The sequence below is a fragment of the Barbatula barbatula genome, assembly GCF_947034865.1.
Source record: "Barbatula barbatula genome assembly, chromosome: 13".
NCBI lineage: Eukaryota > Metazoa > Chordata > Actinopteri > Cypriniformes > Nemacheilidae > Barbatula > Barbatula barbatula.
Window position 1 is genome coordinate 20323853 of NC_136776.1, and position 24096 is coordinate 20347948.

Below are 24096 nucleotides of genomic sequence, written 5' to 3' on the forward strand. Positions count from 1 at the left end.
AACTTTTTTTGGTGCGTTTTGTTTGCTTTGCATTTATGAGTTTTTTGTTTTGTTGTGTTCATTCAGTACCAAACTGTTCATCGTCATAAACTAACAGAAATGACTCGCATTAAAGGCCAAGCAATATGCAAACGTTTATCAAGATGACCGTTTCGTTGATGTTTAGACAACTAGGTGTTGATTTAATAGCCCTCATAATAATGTTGTGTTTCCATCAACAACCGTTTCTCCTCCTTTTAAAGCCTTAATTTTCTATTTATTTGTATACTTTCCTATTTTACTACTTTTGCAGTTTCGCCTCTTTAAACTCAATGTTTGTTCGCAGTTAACCTTTCCTCTCGCCCTTCCTGAGCTTCTCATTGCGGCAACTGCTTTTGTTTCACTTTACCCGAGCGTTTGGAGACTTTAAGTGTCCACCTCCTCTGCGGGTAATTGAGGGTCTTTGTCAGCCCCCTTCTCTCAAGACAGTTGACTGTACACATACAGAGAAAAACTCTGCGCACGAGCATTTGGCCAATGTGTTGTGCGCCAGTAAACTTCTTTAGTGGAACAGGCATGTTCAACTTTTTTGCAACCAAACTGTCCGAAACTATCAGATGGGAATCCCGTGGAAAACAATGCAGCTGTGAGGTTTAAAGATGGATGTGTTTTTAAAGTCCCACATCTGCGTCTGGTGCCTGTGTTTATTTCTTCTGAAGTTACACGCGCAACTTGGTAAGTACACGTCCGTTTTTGCTTTGAAGCAACTTTTACGCGCAAATAAAAAAAGTGGTAACAGGACATCTGTATTCATATATTAACTTACTTATATGGGTTTCCTGGTATGCGTGCAGGAAATGTGAATTGCTGAATAAAATGGCAGGTTTGTTTATATTGTGTGTTTTATTTAACTTTATAACAGTGATTCAATTTTTGCTTTAAGGAAATGCGTAATGTTATCTGGTTGCTTCGGGGAATTTGCCTGCTCGAGAAACGTGCTTTCAATGTGGAAGACCTTTTTTTCATTACTGCTCAATATCTTGGCTCTATCGCTGGACCCAAGGGGCTTAAAACAGATGCTTGAAATCTGTGCCAAATTGCGTAATTTGCGCATTCACAAATCCATTTGCGCACCAAATGCAGAAACTTCAGTTCGTTTTTGTCTTTTACTTTTTTCTCTTTGTTCATCTCTCTCTCTCTCTCTCTCTCTCTCTCTCTCTCTCTTTCTCCTACATACACATGTTTTCAGAACAGTGAATAGGTGCGCATTAGCCCCAGGGGTGGCTGTAATTGTCGTGTCGGGAATGTCAGTGTGGTGACTGTGGGGTTAAACAGATTAGAGCTGTGATATCTTCAGTGCCTTTTCTTCCAGCCAATGCCTTGGTGTCATTGCATGTTAGAGGTATGTGAAAATGCAGTAAAGCGTTAAATTTAACGTTTGGTCGGGGCATGTTAAGTGATGTAATGTTGTTTGGAGAAGAATATGTTGTCATGAATATCAATAAATGTTATATAGTAGATTTTAATAAGTGATGAATTGCAAAACCATATTTATCGTAGATGCATAAAGAATCAAACTTTTATATAGGCGGTTTCATCGGACACAGGCGCCCGAAGATAACTTCCGGTCTGTGTTTGGTTATAACATTCTAATTTATATAATTATTAAATTTTATATGAAATGAGTTAAATAAAAACACTGCTCAACAGTTATAGATTCTTTGCAGAGGTCTACCGAAAGTCACGTTTGGGCCACTGAACTTTTGTTTATGTTGTTTGCAGTTTATTTGCAAATATTGATTTCCATACACTTCCATACATGACAAGTTTACAAAGTAAATATTGTATGAAAATGACATCGGTAGATGCTCATCTATAGCCATGGATTGTATTATTAGCGGTTGTCGTATTGTTTGGTCATGTTTGGTATAAAAATAAATTGTATGTTCAACGTTTGGAGTCTACGCGGTGTTCGCTCCACTCAATTGTTCCTTGAACTGGTCCTGTAATGTATCTTGAAGATTATCTATTGACTCAGTTTATTAAATGTATGACAGATGTCGGTTTGGATCACATGATGTCACTTCGCTTGACATGAGCGAGAGAGAAGAAAAATACATTAGCAGAGAATCCACTGTTCCCTCTCTCCCTCTCTCCCTCTCTCTCTCGGGCTGGAAAGGTAAACGTGAATATCTCTCGTGGTTCCTCCCCTGCTATGTTATCAGCTCCTCCTCACCCAGCCAAGAGGTGGCCTGTCACAACAGATAACTCAGAGAATTTACCAGCCTTATCCCCCCCTTCCCTGGCCATCCCCCTGCTCTCTCTTCCTCTCTCTTTAACACACACATATCGGATGTTTGATGAACTTCTGTTCTCATCACTTAAGCGACTTCAGACGATCGGGACATCTGTTCAAAGAGTTTGACAGCATATGGCAACCCAACAGGTTTTCTAGCTTGGTACTTCAGTCTACAAGATATTTGTTTACCAAAATATTGAGTCATTCATTGCTCACCCTCGTGCGGTTTCTGATGTGTGCAATTTGTTTGTGGAACACAAAGACGAAATGTATTTTCTGTATACCAACACTTGTGACCACAAAAAACATTCGGGTTTAGAAAAAGGTGAGGGTGAGTGACACGGTTGCCGAAAAAAGGTGTTTGTTGTTCATGTGTCGTGTTAAACAGATTAACTGTTGAAAGTGAACAATCTTCAACTTTAATCCAAAGCCGTCCGGCTCTGGAATTCCCCGGTGTGTCTGAAATCTATCCCTGAGTCAACAAATTAGCCGGCCAATCTCCGTTGTTTACCCAGCCGTCCTGTCCGAGCGTCTGTGTGAGGGCTGAAAACACAAGTGTTTGTGGAACCTCTGACCCCGTGCGACAGCAATTTGACTCTGGTGGTCACCCCTGCAAGCGCATACAGGCAGAGATCAAACGCCTCTCGCTGTCTTGCAGGAAAAATACGACCCCTTGGCAAAACATCTCTGCTCGATTTACTTAACAGATGCAGAACGCCTGTTCTTGTCCCACAAAATTTACAACACTGCACTTGAGCCATATCTGGAGGCCAGAATTTAACTTGTAAGCAAGCTCTTAGAAAACTGCAAGTGCATGACAATGTAGAAACCCACCCGGATCACTTTTTAAACCCCGCAGCAAGTCGCTGAAAGCTCCTCGGTGAGAGTTTTTCTTCCAAAAAAATGTCATTACCTGTGTTTGCCTCAAACTTTAATCTTATCTTTATTTCGCGCCACCTTGAAACATCATTACCTCCCCAACAGAGACGCCTCCTGGAATCAGCCCCGTATCTCCCCACCGAGACGCTATTAAGAATTTATTAAATCATTACTTCAATGTCTTTATCTTCATCTCACCCCACTACGCCTTAAAAGTAATAGGCCACGGTCGTAATTGCAGAGTAATGATCCCCGAATTAGGCGGGAAAGAGCAAAGTATTATGGTCTCTGAACCGGTCGAGACATGAGCTCATCAGAGCTCCAGCAGTGCAGAAAGCCTTTTGAGTCCACCCTTGTCATCATTCTGTTTCAAAAGCAGACAGGATTAGAGAAGAGATGTGCCGCAAAGTCTCAGAACGGTCAAAGGTCATCTGCCTTGACTTTGGTTAGGACGACTTTCAAGTGATGCTCTTTTGTACACCGTTTGGGAGATGTGCAGCAACACCCAGTGACACACATAAAGCGTGACTAATAATAATGATCATAAAAATATTTCAGGTTTCAGTAGGACAGCAGCGATATGTTGAGTGTTTTTTATTTTCCGTCATTTGTTTTGCTTTATTTGTTCAATCATTTAGTTTTGCTCACTCATAATGTTTTCTGTCTGTTGGTTTTATACTTTTCCTTGGTTGTTTCCAGTCAAAATATTCCAAAATTCTCATGAAACTCATTGGACAATTTAAAAAGACTTTATCTGTTTAGTCGATGCCGTTTCGAACCACCTGAACTTCTCACACGCACCGACAGAGAGAGGGCATGACAAAATATTCTGTAAGCATCTTCAGGGAAAGCATTAAAAGATTACCGGTGTACTGTTAGCCTCAGGCGTATCTCTAGAAACAGAGAGACAAGACGTAATTAGCCATAAACGTGACATCCGACCCGCTTCACCGCTGAGATACAGGAAGTTATGGGTTTTTCTCTGGCCGATGCCGATTTGGAGAAAACTCTGAATTCTGAGACCCATGCCTTGTAAAGTTAGGAGCGATAAATGTGTCGGATGAAGACGTGTTTTTTTTACCCCGGCTAAACGTTCGTTACATGTGAGGTCACAACAACCTTAAACCTGAGTGATGTTTTCGAGCCGCTGTAATGACACCGTTTTTGACCTTTCGGTTCGACAGTCTTCTCCGCGCTGTTCTTTGTCTTTGCCTGAAGGTTGTTTTAAATACTTTATGAATATGAAAATGTCCTTGGTTCCTCCCAGCTCCCGAGTGTTATACGGGCGGGCACAGGACTCTGCGGAACGCATTCCGGAGCGTCGACTTCGACTCCACAGAACTTCAGAACACAGCAATACAGGATCTGATCTGTGACCATACGCTCCCGCCCGGATGGTACCGCTTCACCATAAACGGTAAACCTGCGGAAATGCCGACCCGCTGTGTTGAGGTGAGGGGGAGGATGGTACCACGAGTTTCAGGTCCTATTGCATTTGAAAGCAATAACACACTTGGTTCAGTTTAGGGGTCTCATAAATTTTGACTCCAAATTGACCTCAAGACCCCTTTAGGGAATAAAACTGAGAATGTCTCAGCTGGAGGTCTTTTATATCTTAGTATGCTATGTAAAAGTGAACGTTTTGCATGAGAAATGTATTCGTAATTGTATTTACATTACAATCTTTCTTCAATTCGATTTACAATTATTTAAAAAAATTTATACCACAAAGGGGGTGATAAGTGTAAAATGAACATACTGTGATAGTTGTAATCTTTCTCTTTATCATTTCCCCTGTTTCTGCTTTTTGTGTGTGCCAAAATATAAAGCTGGTATACAGCTTTTCTTTGGAAATAAAATGATATTTAAATAATTGAGTCAAGATGAATTTGTTGCCGTGTATTTTCAGATGAACCGCTGTGGTACCCAGGCTCCGGTGTGGTTGTCTCTTAAAGACAGCTCTCTTCCCAGGCCCGGAGAGGTCAGGAAACTTTCAGCCTGCGCTACGTGGCAGTTTTTCCATGGAAGCACCAAAGACTGCTGCCTGTTCCGGATACCGATCTCTGTCCGAAACTGTGGGGAGTTCCTGCTGTACCACCTGCAGCCCACGCAAGGGTGCATGGGATACTGCGCAGAAGGTGCGGTTACTGCATTCCAAACACAAACCCTAAAATCTGAAGAACCGTTTGTGTGCCAGTTGGTATTTGTGTTTGTGCGAATGTCACGAAAACGTGTTCAGTTCACATTTCCATTGCAAGCCCTGCCAAAACCAAAAGAACAGTTTTAGGATATTAAGCAGCTTTTTATTACCGTGATTTCTTCTGTATGAATGTTTCTTAAGTATTTTTTTGGTTTGTAAATCCCATTATTCTTAATGGTGATTAGATTTACTTGAATGATGTAATGCAAATAATAAAATGCAGTTAGTTTCCCCCCCTAAATACATAATATAAGAACACCAATATAGACATACTTTATATCTTAATAATATGTCACATTTTTATATTATAGAAATTAATACATTTTATAAAATGTATAATAAATGATGTATATGTAATTTATTTTAAATTATATTATATTTTTAATTGAAAAGTGTAGGTAAGTTGTGTTACGTTGTGCCAACAAATCTTAGTAGGCCAAAATCAAGCTTTTATTTTGACAAGCTAAATATTATAATATAATTTGTTCTCTTTATTTTAAGGTTAAAACACATTTGAAATGAAGCATAAAAAACTAAATCTCTTAGCTTTCCCAGTGCGGTTTATTCTAAACAGTTTTAGTAATATCATTCACAGATAATCGAGTAATAAAATACAGAGTGCGACTTCAAGTCAATAATAGCAAATCTGTTGATGTACCGAACAGCTCTCGGGGGACCGAACAGCTCTCTGTGATCAATATTTCACTTCCGCCGTGTTTTTTTCCTTACAAACTTTTCCTCAAGCGTATTGATGACTGTCCTCAACCGTGCGCTAAAGCGTTCGGGTCATTTGTAGTTTTGGGTCGATGTTTGGTGACTGAAAACCTGCAGGCGAAGGAAATCAAATTACAGGATTTATGTGACAATGTTTCACAGATTATCTTCATTTACGTGGCAGCTACAGGAAGGAGAAAATAATTGGGGTTCTCAGTTTGTGCAAGTACTGTGCATTGTTTAAATTGACATATTAACCTCGAGCAAACCTAATAATTGTTCCCCAATCTGTCAAGATAAGAATAACTTAACGTTCAGGAACAGCATTATGGGATTGTTTGACAAAATTTTGAAAATTAAGCAAACTTCAGTCTTATTATAAATCTTGTTTTTTGTGTCTGTTGTATTTTAGTTGTCTCACAGTACACACCCAAATTTTGCCCACCTGGTGAAACCGAAGTCAGTGGTGTATGTACAGGTACAACTTTTATCGTACTTTTGTTTCATCTACATTACAGCATATTCAGATTTCTTACATCCCTGTATTTTATCTTTTAATTGGTTTTGTTGTCGTCCATGAAGCGAACCTTCCTTCACTACCTTCAAAACCCGTGGTGACCCCTGAACTAGTGGGAAGTAGCGTTCATCTGCGATGTTCCCACGTCGGGGTGGCGTTCAGCCGTCCGCTGGGGTATCTAGTGGTGTGGGCACGGTACACTTCCAACAACATGAAGGTGGAGATCAGACGAGACACAACGACCCGACTGTACTCGATGGTGGAGATGGATGGAGTTCATTTCAGACTTGGAGAAACGGTAAAAGAACACGAAGAGAAAGATTTAAGTTCACCTACCCATTTTACCAGGAAAGATCAGTTAGCGAAACATTTTAGTAAATTGCTTGTTCATTTTAATAGTAAAATAAATGTTAATAATGTTTACATATTTTCAATTTCAATAGGTTGTCCTGCCTATAGTGAAATCAGTTATATAGTAAAATTATTTGCATATTTAACATTATTTATATATATATATATATATATATATATATACAATAATCCAAAATGAAACTTAATTTAAAACTTGCTTAAAATAACAATTCATCATTTTATTCTATATTCATATTTGTATTTATTTTTATAATTGTAACTTAACTTAGGTCTTGAAACTTAAAACTTGCTTAAAATAACAATTCGTATTTTATTCTATATTCATATCTTTACTTTGGATACATTTCCAGAGTTCTGCTTAAAATAACCCTAAAATAAATGTAAAACTTGAAAAATTTAAATTAGCTGAAAATAACATTTTGTATTTTTATTCTGTATTCGTGTGTTTTATTTATTTTGACGATCTTAATAATTTTAAAAATAAAGTCTAGACATGTAAAATAATCCATATATGCCAATATCAGAAAAGACATCAAAAAAGCATTTTCATTTTTTTATCAATGTAACAATTGACAGCAAAGCATCTTCGACTCAATTTTACATTATGTTAGATTATAAATAATCCCAAATATGTGACCGCTCTCTAAAACCATCTACCGTATTAAATAACCTGGTTTTAAACATCTTTTTTCACCTGTGGCCTAATGTCCTCCAGACACCTCTTAAACTCACTTCTCACCAGCCCGAGACGGAAAGAGCTGCTTATACTGTGTAGACAGAAGGCATTCGGTAGGGTTGATCTTTGACCTTTAACGTGAGTTCCTAATATGTTCCAGTTGAAGTTAAACTGGGTCAGGGTGGAGGAAAGGGCAGACAAGGTCACCAGTGTAAGCAAACCATAAATAACACAAGAGATGCATCGAAGTTGTTTGTTCGACTCTTGGTTGATGTCTTCCTGATTCGTTTCTTTCGATGGGAATCACAACACAATGATCAAGAATCGGAGCCTAAGTTTGTGTTTAAAACGGCATGTGTTCCTCACAGAGGCCCCAGATCGAAAATGAAACGGCACGGGTCTGGTTTGGGTTGTGAAGTTCTGTTAAACGTGTACAGCTGGACACGCACTAGCCCGCATATACTGTACAGGTGGTGAATGCACAGAAGAACAGACACACACGTGACAGACAGACAGACAGGATGTTTGAAAAATCATTTGATGAATGTCATATACAGTATGACCCTCGTGGCTTCCCTCAGCACGACCTTGGTAACAGTATGCTTTGATTGACAGTTTTCCTGCAGCGTCTCCACGTTCCTCCCAAACTCCTCCAGCTCCCAGTCGGCCCCCAAAGAGAGCGCCGGGTTTTTTGCAGGAGTCAAGGTAAATCGGATTATAAAACGCATTATTCAAGCCCGAAGTTACGATTAGCAGCTAAATACACTATTACAAAATTGCAAACATCATTAAGGGAGCCGTCAGATTGATGTTATGCGATGTGGTCTGTCTGACTGATCTAGAATTTGTCTGCAGTTTGTTCCAGATGTTCTGCACATCCGCGAGGATGCCGATAAACACGTCGTGGCTGTACACAGCACAGTCCCTATTCCCTGCCATGGGTTCGAGCACAGCCGGCGGTGCAAGTTGTCGCTTGCTCTTAGCATATATGACTCGGGTGTGTATTTCTTTACGCGCAGTTATGTTTCCACAAAATAAGTTTTAGGCATAGAGGTTTTAAAATGGACAGTATGCACATCACTTCTCTTTCCCTCTGAGACATTTGTCTTTATTTTAGACTTCAGTTGTGTTTTTTCACAGCCACCACTTTGTTTTAACATCTTTATGTTTTGAACATTTCAGACAATGTCGTTGCAGAGGTCCCGAATGTGGCGCTGTCATCCTGCCATGTGGAGCTCGCGTCCCAGCCCTGCCGTAACAACGTCTGCGCTCAGGGAACCGTGACTGTCACCGCCGTCACAGATTTCACCAAGGATGGAAATCGGGTCAGCCTCCTTTCCGCTCAGCCCGCCCAAGGCAGTCCTCGCCTTTGGAGAGGTTACAACCCCGCTGCACTGAAGGTTAGCCAAACTAGCCAATCTACTTAAGCACGCATCCGAAAATATAGTATTAGTCGCCTGAGTGGTTTTGTATTTGACGGAGAATGCTAATTTCTTTAGTTTGATGCAACACAAAGCACCTTTGAAATGTCTTTTAGGGCGAAAAGCATTGGTTTACGCTAAAATTGAAAAACAAATGTTTACATACAGAATAGATATGTTCGTTAGGGGTTCTTAGATAGGGGTTCTTGTTTTCTTATTATGGCACGCATGAAACAAGGGGAAATGATGTGTTCAGACCGTCTGTCAACTGTAAATTTAGCCGAGTTTTGACTTTAGGATACTTTTTACATAGATTCTTTGGTCACTATGAGTTATTTTGATGAGTTTTAATAAGTAAAATGTGCAAATGTTGATCTTTTGAGACTATATAATTCCGAGAGCGGTTTGACCTGGATGTTTCTATGGCTTGCATTTGTTCTCATAAATACTGTTTTAATTTTCTTCACTCATACCCCTTTATTCCCTAAACATTACATATTGTTCCCCTTTATCTACAGATATGTACTGTATAGAGGTATTTTATTGTTACAAGTAGTTACGCTGTTAATCCTGTTTAATAATGCGCTACATTTCGGGCCGTAATCTAAAGCGTTACTGACTATTATTATCAACATTTAAATTGTTAATCTAACTATTGCTATTATTGTATTATTAGTAGTAGTAGTTTATGCTTCTTAATAAATGTGGACTGTTAAGATATGAAAACCGTAAACATTTGAACCGTATTGTTTTTGCAATAGTAGCATCACTTTCTGTATTTAACTACTTTCCAAGACCCCATCCCTGTAGAAGTGAACTCAAGTCCAGTATATATACTGTGACTCACCCTCATAGCTTCTGTAATTGCCCCCTGCTGAAAGCAACGGTACGCTCTGTAATAAGCCAGGCACTGCATGAACACACAAGAATGCGAGAATTCGCAAGAAAATATAACGCAAACACACACAGTTCTCTTAAATAACGTGGCATTCCTGGCCCCAGACCACCATCTGTGTTATCTGTAAACATAAAAGCCCCTCGTGGCCTTCAATAACGCCAAGACACTATACTTGGCTGCTTTGTAATTAGGTTGTGGCTGTCATGGCGACACTAGATAATGTTTAAAACTGCGATTTTTGTGTGTTTTGAGCAGATCGCAGAGCCCCTGGTGTGTTTTGTGTATTTTAAGTTTGAACACTAGCGTGAGGCTAACTCGTTGTACCTGTTGGTTAGCATGCTGCTTGATGGTTTCAACTACCAGCTTAAAGATTTATTTAATAGACAACTTTATGTATGTATGTATGTGTGTATTTATACAGGACACATTTGTCCGCTGTGCTTTTTGCGAGTTTTTAAACATGTTTTTCTTTTAGCTCACAGTTCAAGATGTGCCCGCGGCTATCTGTTACTCCCTGACCGATCCACACATCATTACATTTGATGGCAGGTAAAACATTTGCATTGAACGCCTTGTTCTGTGTTCTGGGATTCTTTTTTCTTGCTAGTTTATTTCTTTAGTTGTTGTTTTTTGTTTGATTCCTTGTTTTTTCCATTAAATGCTTCATTGCTTGATTTGTTTTTTTCATTGTTTATTTATTTCTGTCATTGTTTGTTTGTATATTAAATTTTTTGTTTAATTTCTTGTTTTCTCTGCGTCTTTTTATTTTTTGTTTCTTTCTTTATTTCGTTCTTTATTTCATACTTTTGCTTTTTTCTGTCATTGTTTATTTGTTTCTTTTGTATTTTTGTGTCAAACTTAGTCTCATATTCATTTATTGTTTTAATCGTAGTTTTTCATTCTTTTGTTGTTATTTTCATCACTTTTTTCGTTCTTTCTTTTGCTCTTTCTTTCTTTTGCTCTTTCTTTCTTTTGCTTTTTATGTCTTTCACTCCATTTTTCACTCTTTCGCTCTTCCTTTCTTCTGCTTTTTATTCATTTTGCTCTTTTTTTCGCTGTTTCTTTAATTTGCTTGTTTTTTTCTGTCATTGGTCATTTGTTTCTTTTGTATTTTTTTGTCATTCTTAGTTTTTTATTGTTTGGTTTTCATATTTTCTTTTTCATTGTTCGTTCCTCTCATATTTTTCATTCTTTTGTTGTTCTTTCTTTCGCTCTTATTTTCTTTTTTTTCTTTATTTCGTTCTTTCTTTTGCTTTTCTTGACATTTACATCAGATAAATCTGAATATTTGCTTGTTGTTTATTTTAATTTTTTGCTTCATTCTTAGTTTGTTATTGTTTGCTTTTAATTGTTCATTCTTTTGTTTTTTCCATTGTTTGTTCCTCACATTATGTTCATCATTTTTTCTCTTTTTTTTCTCTTTTGTTGTTCTTTTCATCATCTTTCTTTCTTTCATTCCTTCGTTCTTGACATTTTCACCGGACAAATTTGAACGCTTCCAAATGGCCAGTGATTATTTCTACCTAAGTCCTGTGACTTTTTACACGACAGTCACTCAAATAGTACATTTGAGGTAATGAGGGAGGGATGTAAAGGTCACTGTGGATTTAAGGATCGTGCCACACATGCATCAGTCGGAAGACTCTGTACTCTTTGAGTCTCACACGGGCGGATGTATCTTTATAGAAGCTTACGGAAACTGTCCCCATTAGCACAAACGTACTTGACAAATGCCGGCTCCGCGCCGCACTTTGTTCCGGCAGAGAGACGGGTGTGGTCCATGTGGACCGTAGATATGGATCTAAACATACACTATACTGAGGGGATTTGTGTTTAGACATTGCTTACAGCACACCAAGAAAGAAGTTGTTGCGGTCACCATCAAAGCAAATGACGTGTGTTTGATAGAACGAAATCTGTGCTGTGAAATAACTCACTGGAAATTACAATAGTCTTTCTGTCCTTCAGTTTCTTTTTTCTTTATCTCGCTGTTCATTTCTTATATGTTCTGTGTCTTCTTTCTGTCTCTCTGCTATTAGGTTAAAGTGGTCCTTTGAGATGTTGCGTTCAGCTTGAGTGTTTTCTTTAAAGGTCATATTTGAGTGCATAGTGAAGTTTGTGAATCGCCAGGGCAAAAAACAGACTTAGGCCGGCTTCTGGTCTAAGCTGTTTTTTGCTGATCTAACAGCTTTGCCAAGCTGGTTTTCCCTCTGCAAAACCACCAGAACTCGGGTTAAACTTGTTCACTGTTTTTCCACGTTTTCAAGACTGATCACAATGATCAGTTATTTTGTCTGATTTTTACAGGGATTAGCTGTTTTTCTTTGCAGTTGTTTTGTAAGGTAAAACAAATTAAGCCTGCGTTTCCCGATAACGTTGTCTCTTAGCATGCTACGAAGACACTAAAGGTACACCTTAACTCTATGTCATGATTCCATGTGGACGTTTGTGGACTTTAGTTTATTTATTAGCATCTTTGTCTTGTTCGGTTCTTGTTTTCCCCATCGAGGGTTTTTGGTTTCATTAAAGTTTTGTTATTTAATACTTGTCTGCCTGCGGATGGGTTCTGTCCTAAATCCTGACAGTCTAGTTATACCTTTTCTACGCGTGTTCCCCCGAACTACTTCTGCCGAAATGGCCATATGTGGGACACCTTTCTCAGCCCATATCCAACCACCTCCAGAAAACTCCCCACGACATAAAAACAAAAAGCCCTCAGCAGCTGAATTTCGGGGCTGAGGGTGTAGCTCCCTTGAGTTTGTCTTGACAAAGTTGGACCAATAAGATGTAAGAGCTGCAGAATTTGTGATTGATTTAGCGTTAAGAAGGTTTCGGGAAACGCAGCCCAAATTTTGGTAAAAAAATCTGAAATTCTGTTAAAATTCAATAACAAACTATGATAAAAGCAAATTGTTAAACAAAAACTGATCACATATGATTTCTTTCTAGGCGATACGAGAACCAGCAGACGGGCACGTTTTTGCTTTACAAAAGCACAAAGCGCAATTTCGAGGTCCACACCAGACAGTGGGATTGTGGGAGCCGACACTACAGCACGGCGTGTACCTGCGGAGTGGCCGCTCGGGAGGGCAACGAGGTTGTGACCTTTGACATGTGCGACGGACAGTTGCGGGAGACGCGTCCTCACTTATCTCTCAAGGCCTTGACGGCGTTCACAACCGGTCAAATAAAGATCCACGAGACACACCAGGGAAAGAAGATCACGGTAGGGCTCAGTACTAAAAATGAAAACACGTCTAGAGGTTTTAATAAGACATTTAAGATTAGGATGTGAAAGGATCTGTACTGAAGAGTACTGTGCAATGAAAATTAAAAGAAGTTTCAACCTCATACTATAAGATATTAAATCAGACTAAACGCATAATATACTGAATGAAACCTAGAGGAAATAATAATGTGTATTTGAAAATCTCTTCCACGCTTACTGTGAACTGTATAGTGTTCATATTTAGCACAGGCGGATTGTCAGGATCTTGGTGGAATTGTCTGAAAAGTAAACACATCTCATCTGTTTGAAAAATAAGATTTTACCCTGCCAAGAATGCGAAAGCGTTTGGTCTCCACAGACTTTAGATCTGTCAGCATAGCAGATGTTGCCATTGTTGCATAGTGACACACTTTGAATAGGCAAGTGTTTTCTGATGGCTAAATTTATCAAGATTTATGAAACTTGATAGGCCCAATGAAATAATATAGCATCTATCATATTGTGTAGTTTAAAATGGGTTGCCGGGTGTTCTTCTGTAGATTAGACATGGATAGTTCTATCTTTGTTCAATTACAGATCGTACGAATAAAACATCGTTTTTTTTCTTGAGTACTTCACAGCAAAAATCATCTACATCTCTTTGTTTCTGTAAATCTATTTAGGCACCAGAAATAAACCATCAACCTGAAATCCCTTTTAACCTTTGTTGTCTTGTATTTACATTTATTATTAATATATTTTAATATTACACCGCAAAATCGCTTGTGTTAAAAAAGATTCAATTTAACTCTCCAAGTGTATTTACAATCCACACTTTGAGGGTGTGGATTATATATACACTCTGAGTGTTACACATACAGTATTGTTATGTGTGTATGAACTGAGGCTGTGTTTGTTTGACCCCTACAGATCGTGTTCGGCTCCGGGGCGTTTGTACGAGCGGACATCAGCGATTGGGGAATGAGTCTGTCCGTCAGGGCTCCGAGTCGGGACTTTAACGCCACCAGAGGCCTGTGTGGGCTATTTGACCGAAACAGCCATAATGACCTCCATCACCCAGCAGGCACAAGCCACCACGACAACGACCAAGAAGAATTCATTGAGAGCTGGAGGTGAGAGAGATATTGTAATATTTATTCTTTTGAAACATCTATACGACTGCATATCTTCACTAGATATGCGAAATGATACGTTATTGAGCCGTCTTATAAAGTCTTCATTCTTGTAAGAAATTGTGAAAGAAGTAGGGTTGTCTTTTGCGGAGCCCTGTGACAGCTGACAGTTTCACTACGATACGCTGAATGTCTGTCCTGTTTTCCAGTACTAATATCTTAAATCGAGATACATTTGCTTCGGAAACAAAATGACTGAAAAATAAATGCATGATGATAATAATGAATAAAAAAGAATGCAAATAAATCATTGTTTTAATAAAATATATAGAAATAAATAAGGAAATTAAATATAAATCATAAAATGTAATGCCAAAAGTTATTCCACTAAACAAGATACAATATAAACTAGTGTAGTAAGAAAAAATTGTCAAAGTAAAAAGCAATAAACATCAGGATATTTTTGGGGTTATTTTTACAACAAATAGATATAAATATTTTAGTTATGCCATGCTCTATAATATTTAATTGGGTAGAAATTGTAAGATAAAATATTGTTGTGTACAGTGAAGACCTTTAAACCCAAAATGTTAAGATGCACAATTATAAATAAACATTGATAATAATAGAAAAGTATTTATACTAATATTTATACTAATGATTACTTCCATTAAAGATAAAAAGATTATATTTATATATAAAAAGATTATATATTAAAGATTATATATATATATATATATTTATAGTTTATAGTAATCATAGTTTTTGCAAATCTTGTATTGTATTTATATATTTAAATTTGTGCCATAACCCATGACTTTATACAGAGATAAATGTTAACATACTGCCATAAGCTTTCTAAGTTTCCATGTTCAAAACTTCAAAAAGAAGTTTCAGGATGTATTTGTGAGGCTGGATGAGCGGTTTAGTCTCCGATTAGAGTTTGTATCAGCGTTTAACCTTGATTTGCCCACTTTAATGTCAAACGATAATTAAAAGAGTGGAAAGTCACTAATCTAATGGGCTAACCTTTTTCACACTCTAAATCCTCTCCAGACGCAGCGCTCGAGGGCTTAATTCGGAGGCTGATTTGAGGCAGTCATATTTTTGTTTTATTTCCCCGTGTCAGGATCGCGCCTGGGGAGAGCCTGTTTGACAGCATGCCACCTGCCGCGGATGAGGATATAAAGTGGAATTTCTGTGCTTGTCGTGAGGGATATAGCCCGTCTTTCCATTCAATGCATGCTTCAGATGCGAAAGTAAACCCGCCTCCAGTTTCCCGCTGCCAATCTCATCACGACGCGGATTACGTGTCCCTGTTCCTTTCCAAAGACACCACGGCAGAGTACGTCGTGAAACGGAGCTCAAACCGGAACCGGAAGGCGTCGAGTAAAGTGCCAAAGTCGGCCTTGAATAATGTTTCTCTTAGCATAGAGGAGCTCGAAACCGAATCATTGTTTAACATCAAAGCTCCTCGCTTGAACGAATCCAAGGTGCCCTTACCAACCTCAAGTGATAGGCATAAAAGACAGACTCTTGACCTCCTCCCCGTTTTCCCTTTCCGGGCCATAAGCCAGAGCGAACTGGAAAGTTTTGCCTACTTCTTTCCAGATGATCACCGCTTTTCTAGTCGCCCAGCTGCCCACCCGTCATGGCCGACACCCAGCGGTCTCACTTCTGCCAAAGCTTTGGAGGTCTGCCAGTTGGCCCTTGCTAACTCAACCGTGGGTACGGCGTGCCGAGGCCTGCTGGGTCGGCGCCTGGAAGAGGCCGTGAGTCTTTGCGTTCTGGATCTTCAGCTGAAGGATGATTTGGCCTGGGAAGACGCCCTCGTGCCCTTCCTGGAGAACGAATGCGAGCGGAAGTGGCTGGAGAGCAGGAATCAACGTTCTCAAGAAGACTGGAGAGCTTCGGCGGATGTCGCAACGGCTCTGCGGTGTCCAAACCTTTGCAGCGGGAACGGTCGGTGCGTGGATTGGGGATGTCAGTGTGAGCCAGGCTATAGCTCTCATGACTGCAGTCTTACTATTAGTAAGTGGATCAGTCTTTTGCTTCTCTTACATCTAAATGATTTCTGCTAGACATCAGTGAGATAAAGCAGATGTTTCCTCTCCCAGAATGTCTCCAGAGTTTCAGAAGAGATCTCAACAATGTGATAAACTGAAGTCTAGTCTGCATTTAAAATCTTTATTAATAATATTATTGAAGATTTCAATACATTTTCAAAACATTTTTCATCAAATTTTTAGCTCAAGGTGGGTGATTCTCATGAGACCACTGAAACATCAGTAAAGATTTGAATGAAAAAACATACAATTCGGTAACACAAAACAAGATCATAATAAAGATAATTGTTTGGACAAAACATCATTTTGATAAAGGAATTAATTATTCATTTATTTTATTTATTTATGAAATTCTCATAACCGTAACGCGTCCTGATTTGAGTGCATTATATGTTGTAATTCATAAGAGTTAAATTAAAACATTGACGAAAAACAAATGGATGTTAAACTAGATTTTTACAAATGACAAAAAAAGATTGACAGAATATTAAAGTATCATAAAAATAAAGAAATGGGGGAAGAAAGAAGTTTCCAGGACTGATATTCTCATCCTCCGTAAGATGAAGTTTGATTTTCTTGTAAAAAACGTAATATTCTCTTGTATACGCCGTGTATAAGACTTTCTCTTATTACCCATACAGGAAGTTTTCCGCATGTATAACATTGCATAACATTCTATTAAAATAAATTCATCAATGTCTTGTTACGATTAATAAAAACTTGATCATGTCATACAGGACTTGTTTTAAATTATTATAAAGGAAATTTGTTAATACAGGTGTTTTTAAGAAAATCATGTTTGACATCTTAAAACAAGATTTCGTGAGAATCACCTATAGGTACCTTACCGAGTTCTCATATATGTTTCGATTTAAAGGGTAAGTTCACCCAAAAATCTGCTTTGATATTAAGGTGACATCCGAGAGATTTTCAGGCCGCCTCATAGACATCACGGTGCGACAAAAGTAATAAAGACATCATAAAATTGGTCCATCCGCGCATAGTTGCTCGTGCATTCACAGGGGCACTTCTTCTTTGTCTTCTTCTTGGAGGAAAGCACTTTGACGCATGCATATCAAATTTGTGCACCGATTAACGCATGGGGCTTGGACGCCGGCCATCTAACTCACAATGCGGAAAAATGCTCTCGTCCAAGAATAAGACGAAGAAGAAGTCATTTGTGCTCGGAAAACGGCGGAAGTTCTCTTAACATGTTTGAGGTCATGTGGGTGAGTATAAGATCACACAAAGTCGATTTTTGGGTAAATCTGTTGAGACGTATTCTGACACGTATGAAATACATTTTAAAGAGAGCTAAAGACGTACTAATGAAAATTGTTTCATGCATTCAATTGCCGTGCATTTGGGCGAATGTTTTTTATTGATTACGCACCGACCGTTTCCGGCAATGCCCGGAAACCCTTAGGTTCCCAGCCAAATCTTCATATCGATGAGATATTATGTTGGCAATGCCAACAGCTGGTACGGTGCCAGGCGGCCATGCCCGCTCACCGATTAGCATTGCTTAACAATCCGGTCTAAGCCTCTATCTCGCCCAGGGTTCTCTGCCGGCTCCCTCGGGCTGCTTTGGCGACGAAATGGAAGACAAATTAGCAGGCAGATTAAGGAAGCAAAAAATGGGTTGTTTATCAAATGAAGCTTTGCAACCTCTCCGCGAGCGAGGGGTCTGATTTATGGTAACCGCGTCAGGATCAACGTGCAAGGTAGCGCGGGAAAGACGGCAAGATAAATCGAGTTAATTGCCCAACTGATCATCGGTTGATGCCTCTTCTCCATCTGGGAGCTCCATCCATTTATCCATTCTCTCTTTTTTTTTGAAACCCGTCACTCTGTTCACGTCTAAGGGGTTTCAGAGAGCTGTTTGCACTTCATTTAGTCAAATGTGGATTTTTGCAATGCTTCACTTGAAATTTGATCATTTAAAAGTAGTTTTTGTTTTGTTTTGTTTTTTATTAAGTTTTGTTTTAGTAGAGCATATTTATTTGAATAAATCGCTCTCGGGACATTATTTATTTTAATATTTGAATGGAATATTTTTACTTGAAGAAATGGGTCTTGGGGCATCTACATAGTGAACATATTTTCATGCTGTGCGTTTTGTTGAAAAGCAAATGTGAGTGTGTTTTAAGTAAACAAAATGCTGTTGGGTCGTCTAAACAATGTGTTTGTTTAGCTTGCGCATTTTCTTGGAATGAATCGCTCTTGTGGCATCTAGACAAATGCAATGCATTTTTGTGTTTTATTTTGTTTAGTTTTTTCTCTTTTTTTAGTGGAGCATTTTGCTCTTGGGCATCTGGGTAATGTGTTTTGTTTGGTTTTTGATGTTGTTTATTGTTTTCTACTGGAGCATTTATGCATAAACAAAACGCTTTGGGGGCATCTAAATAATGCATTTTGTTAAGTTTGTGATTTTTATATTTAGTGGATTTTTTCCCAAAGAAATGATACAGCCACCATGCTTAACTTCCCATAATAATAATGCCTTGCAATGCTCAAAAAACTACTTCGAATTAAAGCAATCCGAGTGAATTCATTGCCTCTGCACATCCGTGTTTCATTCAACATCATTCGGATAAACTCACTACCGCTTTCATTCACCAGGGGTCATATCTCTAGAAAGGACTTTTCTCCAACTCGACTCATTTTTCGAGCAGGTTCAGAGAGTCCAATCGCTCCTCATTTATCACTTCCGTGCAAACATAAAGCACGAGCGTTCGCCCTTGTGGCAGAGATTAAAAAACCCTGAATATCTCTCACGCTACCTTCCTAGCCGGTCAGGGACGGCGTGTATGTGCGCCCGTCCTGCTTTTGTGCTTCAGGCTTGTCTGCTTCAAATCTGCATTTCAGCTCTGGAACAGAGTGCATCGTGGGAAAATTACCTCTGTGACCTGCTGAGCTGGAAATGTAAGATCTCTGATTAGGAATGTAGTGGAGGTGTTTTTGTATGTGTGGCCAATGTTTATTACAATTTAATGCATCGGATTAGAAGGTTGTGTGCCTTTTACGGCATAACAATTTGTTTATTATGATTACTGTTTTCTTTATTAAAATCACAACATATGGAAAAAGTTCTTGATGAGGTTCCTCTCTGGGTCTAATTCTCCATGGACCGTTGCTCTTATTTTAATAACAATTTCAACTTGTCATACCATCTTAGTTCATCTATTTTTGGTTAGCATATGTGATTTTAAATGAGCTATTAAATGAACGCAAGGTTGATGTTTGAAACAAGCAGAGACAGAGGTGATAATATACAGCATTCATCATGTATAATGTTTCCACGGCGCAGTCCTTTCCACCTGTCACTGAAACAAAAGTCAATGTTGTCTTTTATAAGGCGGAATTGGTCTTGATATTTATGAAAAAAATGATATTTTGAAGAACAATGACCCCATTGACTTCCATTATATGGACGCGAAACCACGGAGACATTTCTCAAAATATCATCTTTTGTGTTCGACAGGAACAAATCGTTCAAGTCTTGAGATTCTGAGTGACACGAGGGTAAAAAAACAATGGCGAGATTCATATTTTTGTATCTGGATTCAGAAATCTTGTAGGCCACACCCATATATAGACCAGGTGACATTTTGTGTGCGCTAATGGTGTGCATATCTTCTCAGGTCAGCCAATAGAAGTCACAGACCTGGAGAACGGCGGATTATGTGACGTGCGTGAGCTTGACTGTGATAGGGTGAGGGTTTTTGGGCTGGGCTTCATCGACTTGACTGACCTCGCATGCCTTGTGATCAAATTAAAGGTGAGACTTCTCTTTTTTTCTTTCTTTCTTTTCTTTTTTCCTTTAAAACCAAGGTTTTTTGTGTCTTTGTTTGTTTGTTTGTTCACGTTCGCACAGCTTGTAAGCCATTCTTCTTTCATATTTCATCAAAAAGGCTTTACGAATCTTAGCGTGGCTGTTTTTAATACCTGCCCGCCATCTGTTTGGATATTTAATTAAAAGAACGAGCAAAAGACATGGGGGGACATCTGACGAGATAAGGAAAGCAATAAAAACAGTACTCAGTCAACAGTACAGAACACGTGCTAAGAAAACAAGCAGCAAGCGCGCACATAATGTGCTGTAATTACCCGAGGAACGTTTATCACCGACGCTCAGAGGAAACATCTTGAAATTGGCCGACGTATTAAACGTTCTGTTTAGACGCATCTCAATCTCTCAGACCATGTTGACTTCATTTAATAACCTAATCGCCACCCTTTAGGGGCTAAGTATTTAAAGCGGACTTAATTCAGTGACTTCATCTCTTGCTGTACGCTTTAATCATTGTAGGAGGTGAAAGGGTTTGCGACGTAAACAGGAATCGATAATAACCTGAAAGGAACAGTTCACTGAAAAATAAGCAGAAGATAGATTCTTGATTCATTGTTAGGATTGTTTCTACACTTTCGCTGTCACACCATAGGACACATTTACGGTCTATTTGTCGACTAACCATATATGTAATAATATTTACAAATAATATAATATATACCGCAAACTATACTATATATTCTATTATAATATGTGACCCTTAAAAGCAGTCTTGAGTAGCACGGGATCATTTTTAGTAATAGCCGAAAATACATCGTGTGGGTGAAAATGATCTATTTTTCATTTATGACAAAAATCGTTTGAATATTAAGTAAAGATTTACTTAAAACTTTATTTCTGGGAGTAATATGCTAGGCTATTGACTTCATTTGGACAACTTAAAGGCGATTTTCTCAATATTTTTATCTTGTGCACCCTCAGATTCCAGATTTTCAAATAGTTGTATCTCGGCCAAATATTGTCCTAACAAACCATACATCAATGGAAAGCTTATTTATTTATCGTATTTTGAAAGATTGACCCATAAGACTGGTTTTGTTGTTTCAATGAGAGCACATGTTTAACTATTGTTGGAGGTTAGTGTGAATCAAAACACTTTTTTTGATACTATAAAGCCTTATAAGCCTTTTTATATTTATTATCCTTTATATTTTGCACAAAATCTATTTATATCCATATGGATATATAAATATATGCAATGTGAATATGTTCTCTGCATGTTGTTCTGTCTTTATTTTCCAAGGTCCCTCTCTTCTTGCTGTCACGAGACATTTTGCCTACAGCATGCAGTCATCCGTTTTGAGCACATTAGCTTGACATTTATTATTGCGTTTCTCTCTCTTTTTTTTTCTTTAAAAACGAATAACCAGAGGTGATGATTGCTCTCATTTAGTTTGAGTCCCATACAACTGTAGTACATTTGCCCATCCTTTAAAAAAATCCTAGGTTGTTTCAATCCAAGGTTGGGTTAAATATCGACATAATATTGTAATATTTTGTTGATGTTTTGTATGGTGTGCGTATTTGAATGAACCAAAAACACTTCTTTCTTCACTACATTTCATAGCAAATAAGTGGAATTTGGATCCCAGAGGAGGAAAGGAGAACCAGAGCCACCTTCCTCAGTTCCAGAGCGGTGGAATGTGCCGTACCGCGGCTTAACAACATGGGCGCAGACACCGTAGACTTCATGGCCGACGATCAGCCCTACGCAAGATGGGAGATCAAGGTACGTTTCCATCAATCTCAGGGACGAGATCTTTCCAAATTGACGTGATGGATTTTCCACTGTCAAAAGCGAGAGGTACGTGGGTCGCCGACACCTGATTGTAAAAAAAAAGACCACACAGTTACATCACCTTTCCGGACTCGATATCAAATTGAGAACATTGCCAAAATGTAATCACGTAACCCATGCAGGAAGTCTCCTTCACAGTTGTGGGTTTTAACGCGGAAAGCCGCCCGGATTTATGCCGTCCGCACGCGCGCCATTGGAGGAGAAGCTAAACGATGCGTGCAAGGGTGCTTCAAACATTATATCACGGCTAAATCGTTGAGCCGTGAGATGGAGGAGAAGGTTTTCTATACTGAATGACATCCATAAAGGCAACACAATCATTTTAATCATTTTTACGAGTTGTGGCGGTGCAGCGATTGAAAAGACGAGTCGGTCATATCTTTATGTATATGGCGGACATAAACGTTAAATTGTTAAACCCCTTTTGGTTTTTCGTGAGATTGTACATATCTCACGACCTTGACCTCGTCTTGGTACCATATAGTGAACGTTAGACCCTCTCGGAGGGGACCTTGATGTATGCGAATGTGCCGTAATGAGCTCTTCTGTGTTTACGAATATAAAAAATGGTTGCTAAGGATAACTCGAGATGAAGAGAATCATTAACATAAATTGAAATGCTGGGAGAACCGCGGGGTGTCTATGAAGGTCAGATCAAAGACGTATCAGTGAGGTAATACATCCACCTCAGCTCCCTTGCCTGCATTAATCTGAAGGCTTTTGGGATTAACAGTCACTGAAGGGTTGAAAAATTAACCTCACTTTTGGATTTACACAGTGATCACAGCTAAAGAAGCTCTGAGATGTTAAAGCGATGTGAAAGTATTCTCTCTCTCTCTCTCTCTCTCCCTTTAGATAACTAATGATGGTCGCCTGTACAGCGAGGGGAAGATCTTGACCCTTTACGATGGCATTTGCCAGCTGTGCGCGAGTCCCACTGGATTCTGCAAGCTGAAGGTAATCATATTTAAACATTTAGAAGTAATACAGTCATAAATCGGCTTTCACGGCACTGTGCTGTGACACGGCAGTTAGCGGGAATGCTTATTTGGCGTAAAGAGACACATTTACAAGTTTACGAATTTGAATCCTGCTTGTGCCTCAACTCTATTAAAATAAAACAAATTCACGATGTGGTTCATTTCAAAGAAGTTACACAATGTGAATCATAAAGAAATTGCCCCTAAACCAAACCGTTACTTGTGCGAAAGCATTTTATAGTGAAACGTACAAATTTGTACGAATTGGCCACCGTAGTTAAACATTTATGAAATGCTATGAGATTACATTGCTCGCTGCTTGTTTCCTGTCAGACATCCTCTGATTTCTTGTTAATCTCGATTTTTCGATTCCCGGTCCTGTCCTGGCTTCTGTACTAAATATATGTATATATATATATAAAATCATCATAAGCATATTGCAATATTCATGCCATATTTCAATTTTATGTACTGAGCAGCCTTGTTGAAAAGTGTGCATCCCTGCTTGAAAATACATTTGTAAGTGTTTCTACACATCTTCCATGTGGTCCTCTATCAGTTCTGGGCGTCAGTCCATCATTTTGAATTTTCCAGTGGAAAATTTCACGGACTTGAAAAATCTGTCATATCTGTAAAATAAGTTTTGTCTTGTAGCTGCCATTAGCGCAGCAGGAAAGCCACGATATGCGACTGTTGGGTGCAGTTAGCTCAGGCCGCCAGAACGATGCTTTGAAAAAACACACCATCTGAACGTGTGAATGTAAAAAGCAGACCTAAAAATATTATCCCCGAAATCAAAACTGACGCCGTAACCAATCCCACGAGCATCTGTTCCTCTGAGTGCAACCTGCCGTCCTCTCCTTATCTTCCTTTCCCTCCTCAATTTCTATCTCTCCCTCAGTTTTTATTCTGTAGGTTTTCTGCCGCCCCATGCCGTGTAATCTCAGCGTGAGAGATGAGTTATCTAGGCGGATCCGTTTTGGTGTCTGTTTATCTTCTCTGCTTTGCTCCACGTGGATGTCCTCCGGGCGCTGTGACTTACATGTCCCTCTGGATATTAGAAACTTGGAGTATAGAGATTTTATCAACTCCTGGCTTTATGC

The 24096-nt window shown here is 38.9% G+C and overlaps 1 protein-coding gene across 1 annotated transcript in view; it reads left to right on the forward strand.

Moving 5' to 3' along the window:
* Positions 1-638: 638 nt before the first annotated feature.
* Positions 639-24096, forward strand: part of LOC306902578 (von Willebrand factor D and EGF domain-containing protein) — a gene marked incomplete at its 5' end in the record, with an annotated part of 42932 nt that continues 19474 nt past the window's right edge. Inside the window, 15 exons of the mRNA XM_079471238.1 lie at positions 639-714; positions 4425-4609; positions 5067-5295; positions 6484-6549; positions 6654-6886; positions 8252-8341; positions 8492-8633; positions 8819-9036; positions 10431-10504; positions 12905-13181; positions 14094-14296; positions 15426-16327; positions 20007-20143; positions 21783-21944; positions 22869-22970. Of these exons, the coding sequence (XP_079327364.1) occupies positions 639-714; positions 4425-4609; positions 5067-5295; positions 6484-6549; positions 6654-6886; positions 8252-8341; positions 8492-8633; positions 8819-9036; positions 10431-10504; positions 12905-13181; positions 14094-14296; positions 15426-16327; positions 20007-20143; positions 21783-21944; positions 22869-22970 (3096 nt within the window). The remainder of the gene's footprint in view (positions 715-4424; positions 4610-5066; positions 5296-6483; positions 6550-6653; positions 6887-8251; positions 8342-8491; positions 8634-8818; positions 9037-10430; positions 10505-12904; positions 13182-14093; positions 14297-15425; positions 16328-20006; positions 20144-21782; positions 21945-22868; positions 22971-24096) is intronic.